The 20,258-nt window shown below is 43.6% G+C and overlaps 1 protein-coding gene across 1 annotated transcript in view; it reads left to right on the top strand.

Annotated features, from left to right (window-relative positions):
• Positions 1-20,258, top strand: part of C8HXorf58 (chromosome 8 CXorf58 homolog) — a 626,664-nt gene that overhangs the window by 44,913 nt on the left and 561,493 nt on the right. The window contains exon 2 of the mRNA XM_069204823.1: positions 14,320-14,456. Within this exon, the coding sequence (XP_069060924.1) occupies positions 14,320-14,456 (137 nt within the window). The remainder of the gene's footprint in view (positions 1-14,319; positions 14,457-20,258) is intronic.

Below are 20,258 nucleotides of genomic sequence, written 5' to 3'. Positions count from 1 at the left end.
TTTCTGGCTATTTAGGGTCTCTCCTCTGGGGAATTCTTCAGATAGCGACTGCAAGAGATCACCAGAGTTCCTCTGCACTTCCGTCTTCGACTTCTGCTAAGTATCGACCGCTGACTGCTCTAGGACACCTGCAAAACTGCAACAAAGTAGCAAGACGACTACCAGCAACATTGTAGCGCCTCATCCTGCCGGATTTCTCGACTGTTTCCTGGTGGTGTATGCTCTGGGGGCTGTCTGCCTTCACCCTGCACTGGAAGCCAAGAAGAAATCTCCAGTGGGTCGACGGAATCTTCCCCCTGCTAACGCAGGCACCAAAAGACTGCATCACTTGTCCTCTGGGTCCCCTCTCATCCTGACGAGCGTGGTCCCTGGAACACAGGAACTCTATCCAAGTGACTCCCACAGTCCAGTGATCCTTCAGTCCAAGTTTGGTGGAGGTAAGTCCTTGCCTCCCAACGCTAGACTGCAAACTTGTGTACTGCGTGATTTGCAGCTGCTCCGGCTTCTGTGCACTTCTCCAAGGATTCCTTTGTGCACAGCCTAGCCTGGGTCCCCAGCACTCCACCCTGCAGTGCTCAACCTTCTGAGTTGGACTCCGACGTTGTGGGACCCTCCTTTGTGACTCTGAGCCAGCTCCGGTTCATAAATCTTCTAAGTGCCTGCTCCGGTACTTCTGCGGGTGCTGCCTGCTTCTGTGGGGGCTCTCTGAGTTACTGAGCACCCCCTCTATCTCCTCCTCCAAGGGGCGACATCCTGGTCCTTCATGGTCCCCAGCAGCACCCAAAAACCTTTACAGCGACCCTTGCAGCTAGCAAGGCTTGTTTGCGGTATTTCTGCGTGAGAACACTTCTGCAACCTTCAGCACGCTGCGGGACATCTTCCATCCAAAGGAGAAGTTCCTAGCTCTCTACGTTGTTGCATAATCCTAAGCTTCTTCCATCTGGAGGCAGCTTCCTTGCACCTTCATCTGGGGTTTCCTGGGCTCCTCCCCCCCCCCGGACACTATTGCAACTCTTGGACTTGGTCCTCTTGCCTTGCAGGTCCTCAGGTCCAAGAATCCGTCTTCAGTGCTTTGCTGGTGTTTGTGGTTGTTGCAGAATCCCCCTATCACGACTATTGTGTCTTTTTGAGGTAGTAGGTGTACTTTACTCCTACTTTTCAGGGTCTTGGGGTGGGGTATCTTGGACACTCTGACTGTTTTCTTACAGTCCCAGCGACCCTCTACAAGCTCCCTTAGGTCTGGGGTCCATTCGTGATTCACATTCCACTTTTGGAGTATATGGTTTGTGTTGCCCCTAAACCTATGTTCACCTATTGCATCCTATTGTAATTCTACACTGTTTGCATTACTTTTCTTACTCTTACTTACCTGTTTTGGGTTTGTGTACATATAACTTGTGTATATTACTTACCTTCTTACTGAGGGTACTCACTGAAATACTTGTGGCATATTGTCATAAAAATAAAGTACCTTTATTTTTAGTAACTCTGTGTATTGTGTTTTCTTATGATATTGTGCTGTAAGATATAAGTGGTATAGTAGGAGCTTTGCATGTCTCCTAGTTCAGCCTAAGCTTTGCCATAGCTACCTTCTATCAGCGTAAGCTGCTAGAAACACCTCTATTCTACTAATAAGGGATAACTGGACCTGGCACATGGTGTAAGTACCACAAGGTACCCACTATACGCCAGGACAGCCTCCTACAGGTAGCAATCAGTATGTGCTATGTTCCTTCTTTCTACTTCTCTCCCTTTTATTTACCTTCTTCTTTTCTAGATATATACAAATATGGATTCATATAATATTTTACATAGGCAGGAGATTACTTTGTATTATTATACAATGTTATATGGTTATTTGTCCTACATCATTATATTTATTTCTCCATGCAGTGTTCTATCTGTTACTCAATAAAAACATTTTGAACTGAAAAATAAATCTTACTTCCCAGTTCACACAGGGAACAAACAGCACCAGGTGTCCACAGTTGTACGATGGCTCTCTGTTCACTGCTCTATATTTCGTCTAAGACTGTGGTTCTAGCATTTAATTGATTCTTCGTTGCAAATTATTCCCTGTGCTACTTCAAAAAAGCTTTTTAATGGGGAATATTTGCAGCCATGCATGGTGGTTCTAAGATTTGACTCAGGAAGCATATTTGTGTGACTTATTTAATGATACAGTCTTTAATTTTATAGTGGGTTTTTCTATTTTGTTTTTCATTTTTTATAGTGCAATCTTGGCCCAAGGACATTAGAGTGACTGTCAAGAGAACCAGTTTACGTTACACGTTGATCTTTTTGGGCACATGGAGATTAACTGATTTGCCCAAAATTACATGTCATTGAGTGTAAGCATGTATTTTAACATGGTTCCCCATGTTCAGAGGTTAGCATCTCTAGCCCCGAGGCCACATCTCCTCTCTTCTGCCTTGCATGGACGGAAACGTTTAAAGGCAACATTTGCTGATTTGAATGGTCATAGTGCCCTATAATCCTCCATGGTACTCTTTGGTCAATGTTTTGTATACCACTAAATTGATGTTTAGGTTCTCCTACACCTTCCTCTTACATTTGATATCTTAAAATAAATATTTTAAATTGAGATCATCTGCATTGCAGTCAGCAATGAAAGCAAACTCAATGCTGATGCAAACTTTAGTCCTCGTAGAAAAAAATATACTTGTTTATGTATCAGTGTGAAATGACGCCTCCATTAGATTAATACATACATACCTAAATGGAAGCCCACTATTAAACATTGTTGCATGTCGAAACCTGTAGCTGCGCCTACTACAAACTGCAATGTGTATGACATTAATACATCTAATGTTGGGGCTACCAATGCATGCACATAATCCTTGTTTCAACAAATGACTTTTCAAGCAGGAAAGAATCTTGGGCCTGATTTAGGTTCTGGCGGAGGGGAATACTCCATCACAAACGTGACTGATATCCCGTCCGCTGTATTACAACCCCATTTTAGCCCATGAAGATCGTACTGTGGCAGACGGGCTATCCCTCACATTTGAAGTAGTCCATCCACCAGGATCTAAATTAGGCCTTTAGTTTTCTGGGCAGCAGACTTAGTGCTCCTTGAGAGAACACACCATTTTAGTGCACCTCACAAAGATTTACCATTTTACTTTAAGTACAAAAGAGGAAATTAGTTTTACTTTTAACAAGAATTCACTAAAGTGAAATGGCTGTTTGAAAGTACAATGGATCCAAAACTTTGCAATAATTTTGTGACAAGTTACTGAAGCAATGGGCTTACAAAGCAATCTGATGCACAACGGTCAATTATATGTGCGATTTTTACACTTCAGAACCTCAAATGACATGATCTCTTTTCACCGAAATTAATCTGAATAAACCGTAAATGAATATATGAGCACAGTCGTGACAGCAGAGGGATACTACTCATTCAGTCAGTAATTAGTTGTTTCAGCCCTAAGGACGTACGAATAGAAAAAGACAATGACCAGAAAATTTGAAAATGTAGATCAAAGCAAAAAATGCCAAAGTGGAGTTAAAACCGTAATGTGTAATTTCAGTTACTATATGTAACATTGCTAACGTCTTACAAACTTCACAATTAAGAATACAGATCGATTTAAACAATTCCTGTACCTAAAATTAAGCAATTCAGATATGTGAAAGTGCAGACTGGACTGCAAAGCATGTAAATTGCAATTAATGCCAGTGACGCCACCAAGATCATTAAATTCTTAGCAATTAAAAAGGTCGGGTTGCTCGAGTCAGTTTTCATGCCCCACTCATGTATGGGGCGACCCTCCTAGGTGGGAGGCCTTTATCAGTACAAAGGCAGACACAGAGCCTCGCTGCATCTTCTGATCTTCTAAGGTAAAAGCTACCTTCTTATCTTCAACGTTTGAGCAAATAAAAGCATAAAATGTAGAAGAGTCTCTTGGCCACTTAGCATGCATATGCATGGGCCTGAGTAGTTTGGGCTGTTGGTCCAGTTGCTGAGGTACACCAACATTGTTAGGATACCCAGTCGAAATTTCAAGTACAAAGCTTGCCTCTCCACTGGAACCAGAGTTCCTAAATATGGTTGGTAAATAAATGACAGCTTGAGATCGAAGTACACCTTAGGTAATTTGCCTCCCTTCTGTGCCTTTTCACTGTGGTGTATTCCAGGTATTATCTCTTGACGTTTTTTACACTGTGCTGAGACAATAGGCTAGGGTTAGACCAAAAATCGAGACAGCCTATATTTTTTAGGTGGTGGTCATTATGGTCCAACCATGGCAGAGTTGTAGAGCCTGTTATACAATTGGAATCTGATAGAGCCGTTCTGTCGTTGGTTACCCTCTTGTTAGTCCACAGTCAAATGCAGTGTAAAACAGGATTGATGAAAGCTAAGGATTCTATCCCAGGAAGACCCATCTAAGCATTGAGTGTCACCATTGGTGTTCAGGGCCTAGATGTAACAACTGCCATAAAAAAAAATCTCTGTCACTTTCAGCCTGGAACAAGGCTTATACCCATATAATTCTGCTTCTTAGAAAGCAGTTGACTTGACTTTGGTGTTATAAACACTAAGTTATTGGCTCAGGGGACCTCCCTCCAATCTTGTTGGTAAAATGTAGAATGACATAGGTGTCATGGTTCATTTCGATTTCACTCTTGGTAACCTGGGACAGCTATGATAGGTTTTCATTAAATAGTATGCCCAGGTAATCAAAATATTTGCTTCTCTTAAGGTTTACTCTACAGACTAAAAAAGGTGCTCTGATCTTCTTCTAGTTTTCAGAGCCATAGTTAGTTTTAGCAGTATTGATCAATTTTGTTGGCACATAATTTCTCGACGCTCAAGAGTAGTTGATGCACTGATTGTTCTGTCTGTGGCAAAATAACTGCATCATCAGTGAAAAGTAGTATTAGTAGTTTGACACCTCCTATAGTCTGGACATTAAAATCAACAATCTGTGAGTATTTGCTAATATCATCAATAAAAAGGTTAAAAAGCAAGGGCGACAGTACACAGTTTTGGCTCACACCATAGTTAATTTTTATTTCAGGGGTTCTCTCACCAGGCTCATCATAGTGAACCCTTCTTATGCTCATTTGATAAAGGCTCTGAATAGCAGATAGTCATTTCTCTGGGGCCCCTGCTTCTTTAGAGATGCCCATAGTAAGGTCTGTCAGCGGAGTTAATTGCTCATTTTAGGCCTATGGAGACCATATGTAGGCGGAACTTCGTAGTTGAGATGTATTTGATACACACAAGCTAGAGCCTCATGGCATGATCAGTTCTCCCCCCGCCCTTCTGGAAACCAGCTTGACATTTGGGCAGGATCTTGTTGTCCTTGGCTCAATCCTCAGGCGATATTACAATATTTTCCTGTAAATTTTACAAGCAGTGTCTAATAGACAGATTGGTCTGTAATTTGCTGGATCACTGCGTCGGCCTTTTTTTGTGGATTGGGACTATAATGGACTTTTGCCATGATGCAGGAGTTTTCTGATGTAGCCAAGTGGCATTGAATCCCGTCATTAACACAAGAGTCTAGGTTGATAGTTCATTCCTAAGTATGTTAGAAGGCAGACGGGGAGCTTTTCTCAATTTCAGGGTAGAATCGGCCTATACATTTCTTTCTGTATATATTCTGGATAGTTGGTGCAAAAGGAGCGAGGCAGATCATCAGAAGTTTTAGGAGTGGCGACCAGACCAGGGAAGTCACGCAGCGTTTGTGTTAGGCTGACACTGTTAAAGAGGCGAACCTCACTATGCTCCCTTACTATTAGGTCTAGGGCTGTTTGTTGACACTTTGAGGTTAATTGATTTACCTAGGTTGTGCTTTTAATCCCAGTTTGAAGATTCATTTTAGGGCCCTCACAGCCCCACCGAATAACATTCTAGAACTTAATTGGGTTTTTCTTGTCGGAGGCTTGTTGCAGAAGTCTTCTTCCAAGTCTTTCAACTGAGCCTTTTTATTTTGATTGTCTGCTTATGTTGCTCTCTGAGGGCTCTTAAGTAATCATTGCCCTTTTCTGAAGAATGCCTGCACCTGAGCCCCCAAGAAAGCTGCTTCTTTTGAAACAGTCATTCCGAATCGAACCACTCCAGCTTCGGCTTGCTGGTTTTACTTCTTAAGCTAGCAGTAGGTTTGCTGCTCGAGCTGGTGTTTTGGTCTATTTCCTATTCTGGGGGTAAGCGCAAGCAATCACTTGAAACCCTGGGAACTGTACCTCTGTCGCAAAGCCTGCCCAGTTCTTGGAATATGCTGTTCCTTATATTCCAATAGTTAGAAAGATTGTTTTCTTGTGTTGGTTTTTTTTGCACACTTACGGTATTCTCCCAAGTATTTTTCAATTTTTGCTTGAATCTTAAGTTGCTCCCCTTGGGGCCCAGATCGTCTTCAGGTCTTTTTGAGTTCAAATTGGAAACTAGAAACTCCAGCTAAGAGATTGTGGTCACGTTCAATGCGCTTTCTAATTCTCATATCTATTATAATAAACCATGCATCAAGATTAATTATGTTTTTGATAACACTAGAATTTCTATTAGTGGAGGAAGACATGCGTGCAGGTGTATTGGAAGCTGTGCAACCATTCACAGTGCGACGGGGGGTTGACAATACTGGTTGGTCACCATTTCCCCCATTTTGTGTCATTATACAGATTTATAGATATTCCCAGCACATTCCAAGATGCATCCTCAAACCTTTCTTTACTTTGGAAACTGCTGTTTGGACAGATGTTCAAATGTCCGCAGATCAGCAATATCTTGAGTTTATTATTATTAGTTGCCCCTTGCTGGGCAGAAGTGGGGTCATACCTAAATGCCCTTATGGTCTCCTCTAATGAGTCCATCATTGAGAGCTGACTTCATGATGCGACTGCTTAGACAATTAAATAATATTAACAGATTAATAAAGGGCATATAAGTAAAGAAGTAACATTTAAAATTTTACATTTTAAAACGTTGTGTAGATGTGAAAGAATTTGAAATTGAAGTCTAAAAATTAAGTTGGTATCCTTAGATTGATTCGTGAGAGCAGTGTAAATGCATTAAAGAGAATAATAAGGTGGCCTCAATTGAATTTAGAAAAGCTCCAAAAATAAAAGTTTTGATTTTTTTATATTTGTTAATTAAATAAAATATATCATAGTTTTGTGAATTGGTTTGATGAATGCTTGTGTCTGCATTTTTGTGTATTGTTCTGTGGTTCAAATTGTCAAAACTGCTTAGGCCGGGGTCCTGAGCTTCCAGTAATGACTGAGTGCGGGTCATCAGATTCCAATAACGATTCCAGTAATGATGAGGGGGTTCCAAAGAAGTCAAGAGCTTAAAAACCATTTTCCTACAGTTTTCAAAGCCCAACAATTGGCGTGTGCAGCGAAAAAGGTTGACATTTAATAAATTAATCCATTCTCTATACTCTAGCTTTGCTCGTAACCCAGAAATATTATAGCTGAGTAGTGACATAGTGACATCTTGCTGTTCATGGGACCAACATTACAAATGGCCTATGGGAAAGCTGTGAATCGATAATTTATGTGGAATGCAATGGGCCTCTGCAACCTAGCAATATGCTGCCCCATTAGTGGATAAGGAACAGGCTTATGGTCCCCTTTGTAGAAGGATACTAAGCAAAGGGCAAGGGTACACTACACTGAAGTGGGGAAGGGGGCAGCATGCATACCCCTGGCAGGAGGATGGAAGCATGAAAATGGATCACCAATATGCATGGGTTACAGTGCACGATCACAAGGCAGAGGTGCAAGCATAGGCCAGAGGGGAAACACACAGGGCAAGCGCTATATGTATAATAGAGGGGAGCACTTACGGGGCAAATAGCAGAATGCATATATTAAGTAAGAAAGGTTACATTTACATCAGTGAACCTGCACAGGACAGATGAAGTATTTTTAGGATAAGGGGGCAAGCTCGTTAAATGTTTGGAGTGCAGCAGCGTAGGTCCTAGGAACAAGCACAAGTCAGGCAGTAAGGTTGCTTAGGTGGCATGCATGGAGCAGCAGCACACTACCCTACCTAATCAATCAATCAATCATTCATTAGATTTGTAAAGCGTGGCTTATCACCCCGGGGGGTTATCCAGGTACTGAGGGTTGTTACTGCGAATCAGTGGCTACCTCTCAAAGAGCCATGTCTTGAGCTTTTTCCTGAAGTCAAGTAGGGTGTGCGAGGTGTGCAGGTGGGACAGGAGGTCATTCCATATCATGGCAGCGAGGTAAGAGAAGGAGCACCCTGCTCTGGGGAAAATTCTCGGGACTTGAGCAAGGGCGAGAGTTGTTCAACTGAGTTACCTGGTGGAAGGGAGTCTGTCATGAGGTTATTTTAGCGGCTTTTAATGGGCATGTTATTTTAGCCATATGCAGGCAGTTTGTGCTCTTTAGCTCAGTAGCAATTTATTTTTATTCAGTTTTATTCATTTTATTTTCCAAGCAGAAGCTTAATTCTGCGGTGATGTTTTATTTCTTTTACCTCACGCACTCTTAGTCTAGAAACAATTTTCACTCCTTTTAGTCTGACATTCTGGTTCTGTGCTTTGTTCAAGACTGTACCTGGTATTGTTGTCAGTACAAAGTGGAGCACCACAGTCTGTGCCACTTCACGGGAAACATGCATGTTCAAACATTAGGGCAGTTTTCTCAGAGCACCAGCTGTCTTATGATGTAGGAAGAATAGGAACACATCACATACATCACATACATACAAACATAAGTTCCCAAATCCCAATACAAAGTTTTTAGGCTAGGGATAGTTGTAAACTAATGTAAGTAGTGAAAGGCTTAATACATGACATGCTAAAAAAAAAAGACAGACTGTGGGTTCAATAGAAAATGCAGGTCATATTTAGGACAAACAAACACTTATTACTTAGGAAACTTATACACATGCTGCATTGTTTAGTTGGCTGTGCTGAAACACACAAGAGGCCCAAGCCACATTAGAATGAGAGTTTTTCTTTAAAGCTGCACCAACTGTCGCTTTCAAAATCTTCACTTAGCACGAACACGGTGGAACAAAAGGGTGTATCCTGCCTTAGCACAAGGGTCCTAAAAAACACAAGTCATTCATATCTTGGAGAGGGGAACTGTGTAAGGGTCAGATAAGCATTTGCACAAGGCAGGGCTACGATGAGCATCATGTAACATATAATCACTTGTTGTGCAGAAAAGACAGAGATGCAGAATGACGTCAATGTTACTTACCCGCCCATGAGGTGACCAATAATCGTGCATGTGCTCTTGTCAAGAGGTACCTCGCCCCTATTATCTTATCTGTACTGCTTGTTCTTGCTTACATCAATGCTGAACTTGTCAGCATAGTTTTTTGTGGATTTTACAGTATAAATACCACTGCTTGTGAACTAGAACTTTGAACATCAGTCATGGCCTCTATGTTGTGACTGCCTATTGTTCCCAGCTGAAAATCGATTAAACCTATATTTCTGCGTCAAATTGATATGTCTTATTTTATTAACAGATTTCCCTCTAACACTTATTATAAAACATCATTATGCCCCCTATACGTTAGAGGGAGAGTTCCATCCAGAAATTTGCCACTGCATGTAGTTGCTTCATTGCAGCTGTCTGCTGAGACTTGACGTCTTCACCACCTACATGAGAGAGGACCCTTAGTAGACCAACAGCCCTCTTTGCTACTATCATATCTAGGTATGGGGGTTGGTGTCTTCCTGGGGATCCGTAAGGGCGTATTAGGGCTAACGCTGCTGTGCTCTAGTAGTGTTTTATTGACATAGGTAGGAATTCCAATACTTAACATTCTGGCACTACGGTTGACTTTTCTTATGTTTCACTTTCTTTGTCACTGCATTGCCATTATTATGTTTTATTATCCTAATCATTGCAGTACATGCCATTTTATCTAAAATGCATTTGTACTTCTGTTTGTCTTTACATGTGTGAGACAAATGTAACTGAGAGGAAAGGATGAGATCTGTTACACCACGATTTCCCTGAGAAATCATAATGTCATGCGCACAGCTGCCACAAGTCACTGCTACTTTTAGGTGCTGGTGAGGTACTGCTAGCTGGCTGGAAGGGTTAGGCTGGTAATTGTCACACGGTTTGGAATTGGACTCAGTTCCCCACAACCTGGTGGTGCTGCCACCCAAATCCAGCAGCCTCATTAGTATAATGAGCGCCAACAAGAATAGTCTGTGATTGATGAGTTTGGGTCTGATGTTGTGGAGGGCTTTGTATACGATGGTGAGAACCTTGAATTTGCACCTCTTGTGCACAGGGAGCCAGTAAAGACCTCTGAGATGATGAGATATGGGTCTGCCTGGGGAGGTCCAGGACGAGTCTCGCTGCTGTGTTCTGGATGGTCTGGAGGTGGTGGTGGAGCTGGGTGGTGAGTCCAATGCAGAGGGTGTTTCCGTAGTCTAGTCTGCTGGCGATGATGGCTTGGGTGACCATCTTCCTGGTTTCGATTGAGGATCCATTTGAACATCTTCCATAGCATGCAGAGGTTGTGGAAGCTGGAGGAAGGCCACTATGTTTATCTTTCGTTTGAAGATGAGTTTGCTATCGATGATGATGCAGAGATTGTGTGCATGGTCATTCAGGGTCAGGGGCTGTCCGATCGTTGAGGGCCACCAGGGGTGGTCCCAAGGGGAGGGATTGCATCCAAAGATGATCACCTCTGTGTTGTTCATGCTCAGTTTCAAACAGCTGAATTTTATCCATTCAGCGACATGTGCTATGGTGTTGCTGAAGTTGTCTCTGGGAGTGGCATGGTCTTCTGAGAGGGAGAGTATGAGTTGGGTGTCGGCGGTGCATGAGACGATGTTGAGTCCATGGGAACAAACAATCTCGGCCAACGTTTCACGTAGATGTTGAAAAGGGTGGAGCTGAGAGATGACCCCTGGGGACGCAACATACATTGCTGTTACTTTCTGATGTGAAAGGTGGGAGGTGCACTCTCTGAGTGTGGCCTGCGAGGAAGGTGTGGATCCATTTGAGGGCGTTGCTTCAGACCTCAATGTTGTGGAATCTGAAGGTGAGGGTGTAGAGGGAGATGGTGTCGAAGGGGCAGAGAGGTCTAGGAGGATCAAGACTGCCTTCTCTCTGTGGTCAAGGAGGGATCTGATATATGGGCAGTAATTTTTTAGATTACTGGGGTCGGAGGACAGTTTCTTCAGGAGTGGCTTGACCTCTGCTTGCTTCCATGCTTCGGGGATGGTGGCAGTCCTGATGGAGGTGTTGAGGATGGGAGAGAGGATGCTGCTCATTTCCTTCTGGCCCAAGTTGAAGCTGCAGTGTGGGCATGGGTCGTGGGTGATCCAGCGTGGGTTGAAGTCATGAGGGCTGCTGTTACCTGGGTGGATAATGGTTTCCAGTTGGTGATCAGGTAGCTGGGGGGTCACCAGATAGTCAGTTGGTGTTTGATGCTGGTGGGTTGGGGGTGAAAGTTTCTGTAGATGGCTGTGACTTTGTCGTGGAAGTAGTCAGCTAGTGAGCCGCAGAGGGTCTGAGTGGGTTGGATGGGTTTTTGGTGGCTGCTGAGCAGGAGAACTCTTTGACAACCTTGGAGAGTTCCTTCGGGCGGTTGGTGTTTTCCTCAGTTTGGCTGAGAAGGGCTATCTTTTTTTTTTTCTTCTCTGAGACAGAGATGACACTTGTTCAGAGCATCTTTGAAGGAGGTGCGGACTGCGAGTTCCCTGCTACTGCGCCACCGTCTTTTTTGCTGTTTGCATTCTCTCCTAAGTGTGCGTAGTTCGAGAGTGAACTACCTTGCGGGCTTGCTGGTTCTTCTGGAAGTGGAGTTCCTTGCATGCTGTTGAGGACCCATTCGGATAGATTGCCAGCGTCTAGTTCAAATTTGCCGGAAAGGATAGGTTTGCTGGACTGGAGAACGGTGATCCATTGGGTTTCTGTGACTTTATCCCATCTGCAAAGAGAGAAAGGTAGGGGGTGTGGTGGACGGCTCTGGTCTGCGGATTATGGTGCAGTCTACCAGGTGGTGGTTGGTCCATGTGAGCTCTGTTGTGTTGGAGAACCTGATTTTATCTCTGGCTGTAAAGATGGGGTCCCTTGTGTTTTCTGCGGTGTGTGTGGGACTGGTGACTAGATGTTTGAGTCCGATTTTGCTTAGAGTTGTCCAGGAGGTTGGTGGAGTATGTGTAGCTCAAGTGTCAGGATCCACTGCGAATTGAGAGCCTTCCAGTCGGCTCGTCGGGATTATCCAGCTTCCTGAGCTCTGTGTGCTCATTCTTAGGTTCACCTGTTGATCCCCAAACTCGGTTTAGCCACTCCAAGCCTCAACCAGAGTCCCTGCTGTCCCCTCTTGGCTTCACCTAGTGATCTATATGCTGTGACAGTTGACAATAGAACAACTCTGGAATTTATGGGGTTCACAACACCAGGGTCAAAGCAACACAAAGTTAGACTACTGTAGAGGTTCCTTTAAAACGTAAAATTGGTTGTAGGCACCTCCTCCACTTTGCTGTTGGTTAGTCTTTGGTTGATTCTCTCTACTTTCTCTGTTGCTTCTCTTCCACCCTTGGTGCACTGAATCTCATCTTAAGTTGAACCACTACCCTCTAAACATCGAAAAACACAATCATCTTAGCAGAACAAGTACATCTTAGGGAATGATGCAAGAGGGAAAAGGTTGATGATTACAGTCAAATTGCTTGTCAGTTCCAGTAAGCCAGGTGAAGGTAGATACTTGGCCGTTTGGGATGATGAGTAATATGTTAACTCAGTGGGCCCAGACAGTTTCTGCCAGTAACTCTAGCTGCTCAAAGCAGCCATCTCTCTGGGTGTATACGTAGCCTAGATTGAATCCTTATTTTGAGTATCAAGGGCCAGATGTATCAAGCTCCCGGTTTGCATTTCTTAAATAGCGAATTTTAAGAAATCGCTATTTAAGAAATGCAAAATGGGATGTATGAAAATTGCAAGTCGGTAATAGCGATTTCTTAAAATTCGCAATCGCTTTTACTGAATCGCAATTAGTGAATGGGACTCGGCCCATAGGGGCGAATGGTTTTGTATTACCTAGTTTGCGAATTCCAGTTAGGAATTCGCAAATTAGGTAATGCAAACCCTAGGGTGCTGGGGGCCTAAGGCCCCCTTTGATGCACCCCAAAAGAATAATTGCGGGCATGTGTGCGCTACATGTCATTTTTAAAAATACATTTATAATGCATTTTTAAAAATTGCACATGCTTACCCCCAAATTGGATTTGGTGGTAATTGCATTTCCTAAATGGCCAATTCGCATTTAGGAAATGCTTGATACATGTGCTTTGGAAATCGCAATTAGGAATTTCCTATTTGCGATTTCCTATTTAGAGAATTGCAATTTGCTACTCTCTAAATGGAGTCGCAATTTCAGGGAATCGCTATTTTAGCGATTCCTTGAAATTGCATTGCAAATGCCTTTCATAAATCTTGAAAGGGATTTTTGCATTCGCAAACAATTTAATTTTGCGATTCACACCATTTGCAAATGCAAAACTGTTTGATACATCTGGCCCCAAATGTAGTAAATTTGATAACCACTATAATTTTCCATTTCTTTATTGTACTCTCAGGTTCCAACTCATTATGGCATGGTTTTTCCAACCCCCAGGTTCACTCCCACAGTAACGGTAACTCCCACAGTCAGAATTAAATGTGCAGCTAGTGAGCCACTTGTAATGAGGACCCGGGTGAACACTTAGCTGTAGTACAGGCATTTCCATGGTGCACATGGTGCTCTACCTTCTCTTTTTTAATTCCCAGATTCTAGGGCCCAGTGAGATTAACATATCCACGTCAAATTCCACCTCATTACTCTCCCATCCTGCCCACCGGGCTCCAGACCACCTCCACATGGGAGGATCTGCACTTGTCTCTGCTAATATGAGCTGAATGCCAGTCCCAGCAGGGTGAATACACCTCCATTGTAATGCATGGACGCTTCACAGTTTTTTAATTGTAATCGAATCCAATACATGAGAAAAGAGGACAGCCATCCACAAGCAGACGTGTACGCCTAATGCACAATTGAAATGCCTGCGTAGATGACCAAAAGTACTCCATACTTCATGATTGACAGTTACAAATCCAAATACATTTTAAGTGGACTGATCCAAAATGTGACTGACCCTTTCAACAAGCAATGGTTTAGGAGGAGTGAATTCTTGCCCCTTTTCTGTGTTTTTGTTTATTGATTGAATAAGCTCTAGGAAATATCTAACTCTGGCTCCAGCCAGACTTTAAAATCAAATAACGTCTTTTCTCTCTCCATCCTGCTGCTCATTATTATGAATCCATGACTATTTATCTGTTATGTTTTCTTTGCAGAGACTTTCTGTGTTAAAGATAATGAATTTATATTCCTCATCTGAAGCATCAATGACATTTAGCCTGCCAGCAAGCTTGACCCGTGAAACGATTCCAACTGCAGATTCTGAGAGATCTAGATATCAAGATATGCACAAGTATGATTTTACCCCTTTTTTAAATATCACTATGCAAATAGAAAAGTGTTTTTCATTTAACGCACTCTCAGTGTGACATAGGTAAATGAGAACATAAACTGGAAGCAGTTTATATTTTCAAAGCTCACTCTAATGCTTAATTTGTTGTCCATGGGGTTTTTTTGTAAACCGTTTTTTATTGAAAGTTCTATCTACGGGTAGCAAAGTATATCTCACAATCCATAAAGTACCATTCATGCATGTGATTAAAAAAATAATAAGTATATTTTATTTGGCACTTGAGTAATTTTAGTCAAGAAACTGAATAAATGCAACAACTTCTCTTACTAATGTGCTTTCTACCAATGTCATCAACAGATGTCCTAGAGCAGAGGTCTTCAAACTGGGGGGCGGGCCTCAAGTGATCCCGGGTTGGGAGGGGAGGGATGCCAGGCTCTGGCCAAAAGAAGCATTATACAGATAACAGGGCTTTGTTTTAAGCATAATCATATTATTACATTTTTAAAAAGGTAACAGTACTTGACTGCAATGTTTAAATAGGTCTAGACATATTTAAACATTGCCATCTTTATAAAATAATTGTGAAAAATTCTGAGGGGGGCAATGATTTTTATTTTTCAACTAGGGGCGCTACATTAAAAAGTTTGGAGGTCATTGCCCTAGAGGAACCAGCTTTGATACATCTTTTCTTTTTTTTAAAGAACTTTATTTACTATATGTTTGCTTATTCACGGAAACAGACAAAGAAACAACCCATACAGTGCGCAGTTATTAGGCAAATAATTATCACATCCATTAACAGGAAGAGTCTCCTGAAAGCACTGAATATTTGATCACAGCATAGATAAAGAACATATAGCCAAGGGAGGACCGATGTGTCTCATTGCAGTATACAATAATAGGGGTACCCTTGCAAGAGGAGTCGGCGTGTGCATTTCAGTATCCTCAACCAGGTACAACACAGCAACTCAGTCCAGTTCTGAAGTCTCCAAGGACAACAGATTTTCCTGTAATAGTTGGCAAATGTCTTTTGGCCTGTAGGGGGTTGCAGTGCGGTGTAAACTTCGCTAGTAGTGTCACAGTATATTAGGCTTTTCAATCATGCGTTCACCATTGAGCTGCGTCTAGTGCCCCAGTGTAATGCAATCTGTTTTCCCACCAACAGTGCTACGGCCGTGAATCTGCAGACCTCCTTCGGAAGGTCATAGATGTAGGAGGTCTGGTGCAAACTCAAGCCCTCATTACTAGTCTGGCAGTCTTAAGACTGCCAGACTCACCGTGGTGGTCTCACCGCCGCAGAGCCGGTGGTGAAGACCGCCGTATTACAAGTTGTGGAGGTTTGGCTGAAGCCAAACCTCCACAACTCCGCCTGGCATGCCGGGGCGCTTGCACCGCAACGGCCAGCAGTGACCTCCTCCAATCTGGCGGCAGGCCTCAGGCCGCTGTCCGGATTACGAGGTTTCACACCGCCAGGCTTTCCGTGGCAGTCACCCCACCACAAAAAGCCTGGCGGTCACATACCTGGCGACAGGAATCTTCATTCCTGTCGCCATCACACACACACTCAATTTTGGCTGATGCATCTTGCGTGCTATATGCTCTGTGTAAAAATGTGCAGTGGAGAATTGTGTGCCTGTGGTTAGGGAAACTAACCTGCTCTGCTAGCAACAGTAGCAGAAGCAGCTCGCGGCGCATGGCGGGTGAAGAAAATATAACAAATAAAATAAAAAAACTTACCTGAATTCACCACCTCTGCCCCCACCACGCAGCTCTTCTTTCCTACACCGCAGGCACAGGCTCTCAGCCAGTCTGAATGCTGCTGTCATGCTGCTGCCATTATGATTGGTCGGAGCTCCCAGCCAGGGCGCTCCAAGGCAGACTGGGATAGTCTGACTGCTCTCTCCAACCTGGCACAGCGGTGCCGGGTTGGACATAGCTTAGTGCGCATGTATATTTGGCCGGCCTGAGACGTGCTGAGCACTCCCTCTCTGTGCTCGTCAGCCCTGTGGCCCCACCCCCTTCTACAATACAGCAATAATAAACTATGTTTATTATTGCTGTATTGCAGAAGTTTGGCAGCTGCTGGTGGGGGTGAGGGGTTTGGGAAGAGGGAGGGTGGGGTGATACTCCTCCACCCTAGCGGAGGAGCCGCCCCTGAACAGTAGTGTATATATATATATAAACACAAGCTTTATTCGGTCAACATAACCATCAAAGCAACCATAAAACAATTTTAAAATCATAAATAGTTAAGAACATAGAGGAAATTAAAAATCATCCAACAATTACTTTAAAATGTGAACCCTCCCACTTCATATCCACAACATACTTTTTACAAGGATTTAACATTTTTAAGAAAACAAATACGTATATACCAGGCAGCCACAAGGAACTTGCTAACGGCTGAAATTAAAATGGTTGAAGTATCACTTTTCAGAATCCTTAAAGCAGTGCAACATTTTCTTATGCCCAAAATCCGGCAAACTGTACAAATCCACTTGTTCCGGGGAATGGAATATGCTGGGCAAAAAAACATAAAATGTTCAACGGATTCAATACTATTACAACAGGCAGGACATAAGTGAAATGTTAAGGACGTTCCCCAACTGCCAGTTAGGGACAAGAGTGGTAGACACCCAAAACGAACATTCAGACTCTTCCCCAATGCATCAGGTATAAGATCTAAATAAGGTTCGAATTGGGGGTACCACTTAAAAGCAAGAAATGTGATGTACAAAGGAGGAGATTGTTTTTTACATAAGACCAATAAGCAGCTTTCAGGGACAGTTTGTGATTTCTCCCTAAGTTCAGCGGGTTCTCCCAATAACTTTCAAGCCCCAGAATACAAAAACATTTTGACACATGCCTGAACCATGGGATAGAGGCCACGTTCGGTCTTTTTAAGAGGTCACGAAGAGAGTCCCTGTATATAATGAGCTCAGGGGTGGTCCAGATCCTTACCCAAAAGAGTAAGGGTCTCAGGGCTATCAGATCAGCAATGCGATTAAACCTGAGATCCAGAAAAGCCGGGATCAAGGGTATGCTACGAGGGCACGCAAGTAAGGCCTTGGCAAAATTGTTTTTGCCCACAGACAATCTATTGCTGTTATAAAACCCCCACACCTTGGCACCATAGGCGGCCGCGCCCTGCGCCTTTGCCAAATAAATCTTAATAGCTGGCAATACGGCTTTTGTTACAGAACTTTTATAAAAACGCAGGATAGCGCCCGCCCTACGCTGGAGAAGTACCGCACTTTTACTGATCTGATCCTCCCATTGTAAATTATTTGAACAGTAGTATCATACATTGTCAGTTAGCTAGCGACCTAGGTTGCGTTCCCAGGTCTCCATGATCTTCCTGTCTCGTGTTGGTAGCATAGCCACACATACATGATAAAGTCTGGAAGCCAACCTCCTCATCTCAGGGTCTGTTATCACCAACGTTAAGGGAGGGAATTCCGCTGGGGCCACTGGGTAAGAGGGAACTAGTGCATGCAGTGTGCTGTGCTGCCGCCACAGGACAAAATGATCCATGTACGTAGCGTTTGAAAAACTGGCATCGTCGGCATGAGAGAGTACGTGGCCATCTGGAAAAAAGTACCCAAATGTGTGCAAGTAATGAGGTGCGAGAGTGCGTTGAATAATTTTTTCCTGAATAATACAGAGCCAGAGATTATTCTCCAGTGGTAGCACACAGGAGTATAACAGGTCATCTTCGTGTATTCTGCAGAGTTTTCTCCTTGCCCTGCTGGTGGTCAACAGAGTTTGAATGTCTGTGGTGTCTACCTTAATACCCTTTGGGAGTATGGATTGCAGTGGAGTTGGCCCCGTTTGATCTCTCTCGGTTCTGGTATAGAGGAGATGAGTGTCAGCTTGCTACCAGTGATATGCATACTGGCATTGTGCTGCGAGGTAGTACTTGGAAATCTGATACCCCCAAATCACCTCTATCATAAGGAATCACCAATGTGTGCCACTTTATCCATGGTTTATGGCCTGCCCAAATTAGCCGTAACAAAAGGCTGCTCAGGATTTTGAAGCAGCTGTTGGTAAGAGGGATGTGTATATTGATAAAAATACAGAAATTGGGGGAGTATGACCATTTTAATTATAGCAGTATGACCGTCCATTGAAAGAGGGAGACAAAGCCATAGTTCGATTTGTGTGATTAATCTATCTATGGCTTGACCATAGTTCAGGTAGGTCCCCTGCTCCTTATCGCAGCGCAGTGTCTAGATTCTTAGTAGAACCGTCACACCAGGGAGGGATTATTCACATACTACAGGGGTGGTGTCTGTGAAGGGGAATAGCTCTTCTTGGCCTAATTTATATGAAGATCAGAGAACCCGCCAAACTGAAAAATTTCCCACATAACAGGGGCCAGGTTGTCTGTAGGATGACGTATGAACAAAAAAATGTCATGTGCATAAAGTGAGAGGAGTAAGGAACCAGGTGCGAAATGCAGACCAGGATGTGGGTGTTTCTCCTGTGAATGACGGACCAGAGCGTCCATGGCTATGATAAAAGAGTAGCAGCGACAGGGACAACCCTGCCGCTTCCCCCTAGATATGGCGAATGAGTCTGAAAGGGAGGAGTACCTGCAGTCTGACCACATGGTTAGAGTATAATATCATAATGAGTGTTATGAACCCGCGCAGTAAACCCAATTTATGTAATGTTGCACTCAAAATGGGATATTCCAGAGAATCAAATGCCCTCTTTGCGTCTAGCAGGGCTAAAACCACCCGAACCCTCAGGGAGATCCTGTTCAACACTGAGAACACGAAGTGCAAATTCAAGGACGTGGACCATAGCAAGAATTTTACTGTCAAACTTGAGTAACAACAATGGGTGATATGAAGTACAGTGTTGCAGATCCTTACCAGGCTTTATTAATAGAGGAATCTCCGCCTCTCGCAGAGACGGTGGAAGGGTTCCTGATTCAAGAGCTTCAGTGTACATTTCTAGACTGGGTAGTGCAAGGATGTGGTTGTAAATTTTGTAAAAGACCCCTGTATGTCCTTCCAGGCTGGAGGCCTTGGTCCCCTCTGTGGGACAAGTGATCTCTTCGTTAGAAACAGACTCGCTCAGGAATGGTCACTGGGCGTCAGTAATTCAGATCAGTGCGACTTTGGACAAATAGTCCACTTGGGCAGATTCCTTCCCGTTGGTACATGAGGTGTACAACTGTGTGTAGTAATGGAGAAGTTTATTAATGACGCCTAGGTTATCTTTCACCCTGGTCCCATCTGGGAGCTGCAGCTCAGGTATACAACCTACAGCACATGGTGGGCACAGTAGTCTGGCTAAAGAGTGGCCTGGGCGCTCACGTTCCCCATATCTATGGGCCTTTGTATATTTCCCCAGATAGGCTGTTTTACATTCAGCCAGGCCTCAATAGTCCTCCAGTAGCGTTGTGGGGCAGTGCAGCTTAGGCCCATAGTGTTGCTGAGAGACTGGACGGTCTATGTCGCTCAGTTCAGATTCAATACGGGCTATGCTGTTATGTATATCCGTCAACACCCCTGCATGTTTGGAGATGCAGATTACTTATACGTATACCTTGAAGACATCTCTCAGTGTGGCCTGTTGAGCAACTGTGCCTCCGTTTAGCTCAGAATATTCTACAATTGAGTCCCAGGGCTTAGAGCGGAACACCTCGTCGTGTAAGGTGCAGCTCGGGAATCACAATTTCTGTCCAGGCCCGCCACCCCCAAAAGGTATTTCCAGGACTAACCCCACCGGTGAGTGATCAGACAGTGTGCGTGAAAGATCCTTCAGATCCATCAGCCAGGGAGTGGC

This window comes from Pleurodeles waltl, chromosome 8 (genome assembly GCF_031143425.1).
Source record: "Pleurodeles waltl isolate 20211129_DDA chromosome 8, aPleWal1.hap1.20221129, whole genome shotgun sequence".
NCBI lineage: Eukaryota > Metazoa > Chordata > Amphibia > Caudata > Salamandridae > Pleurodeles > Pleurodeles waltl.
Note: the sequence above shows the minus strand (reverse complement) of the source record. Positions and strands in the feature narration are given on the sequence as shown.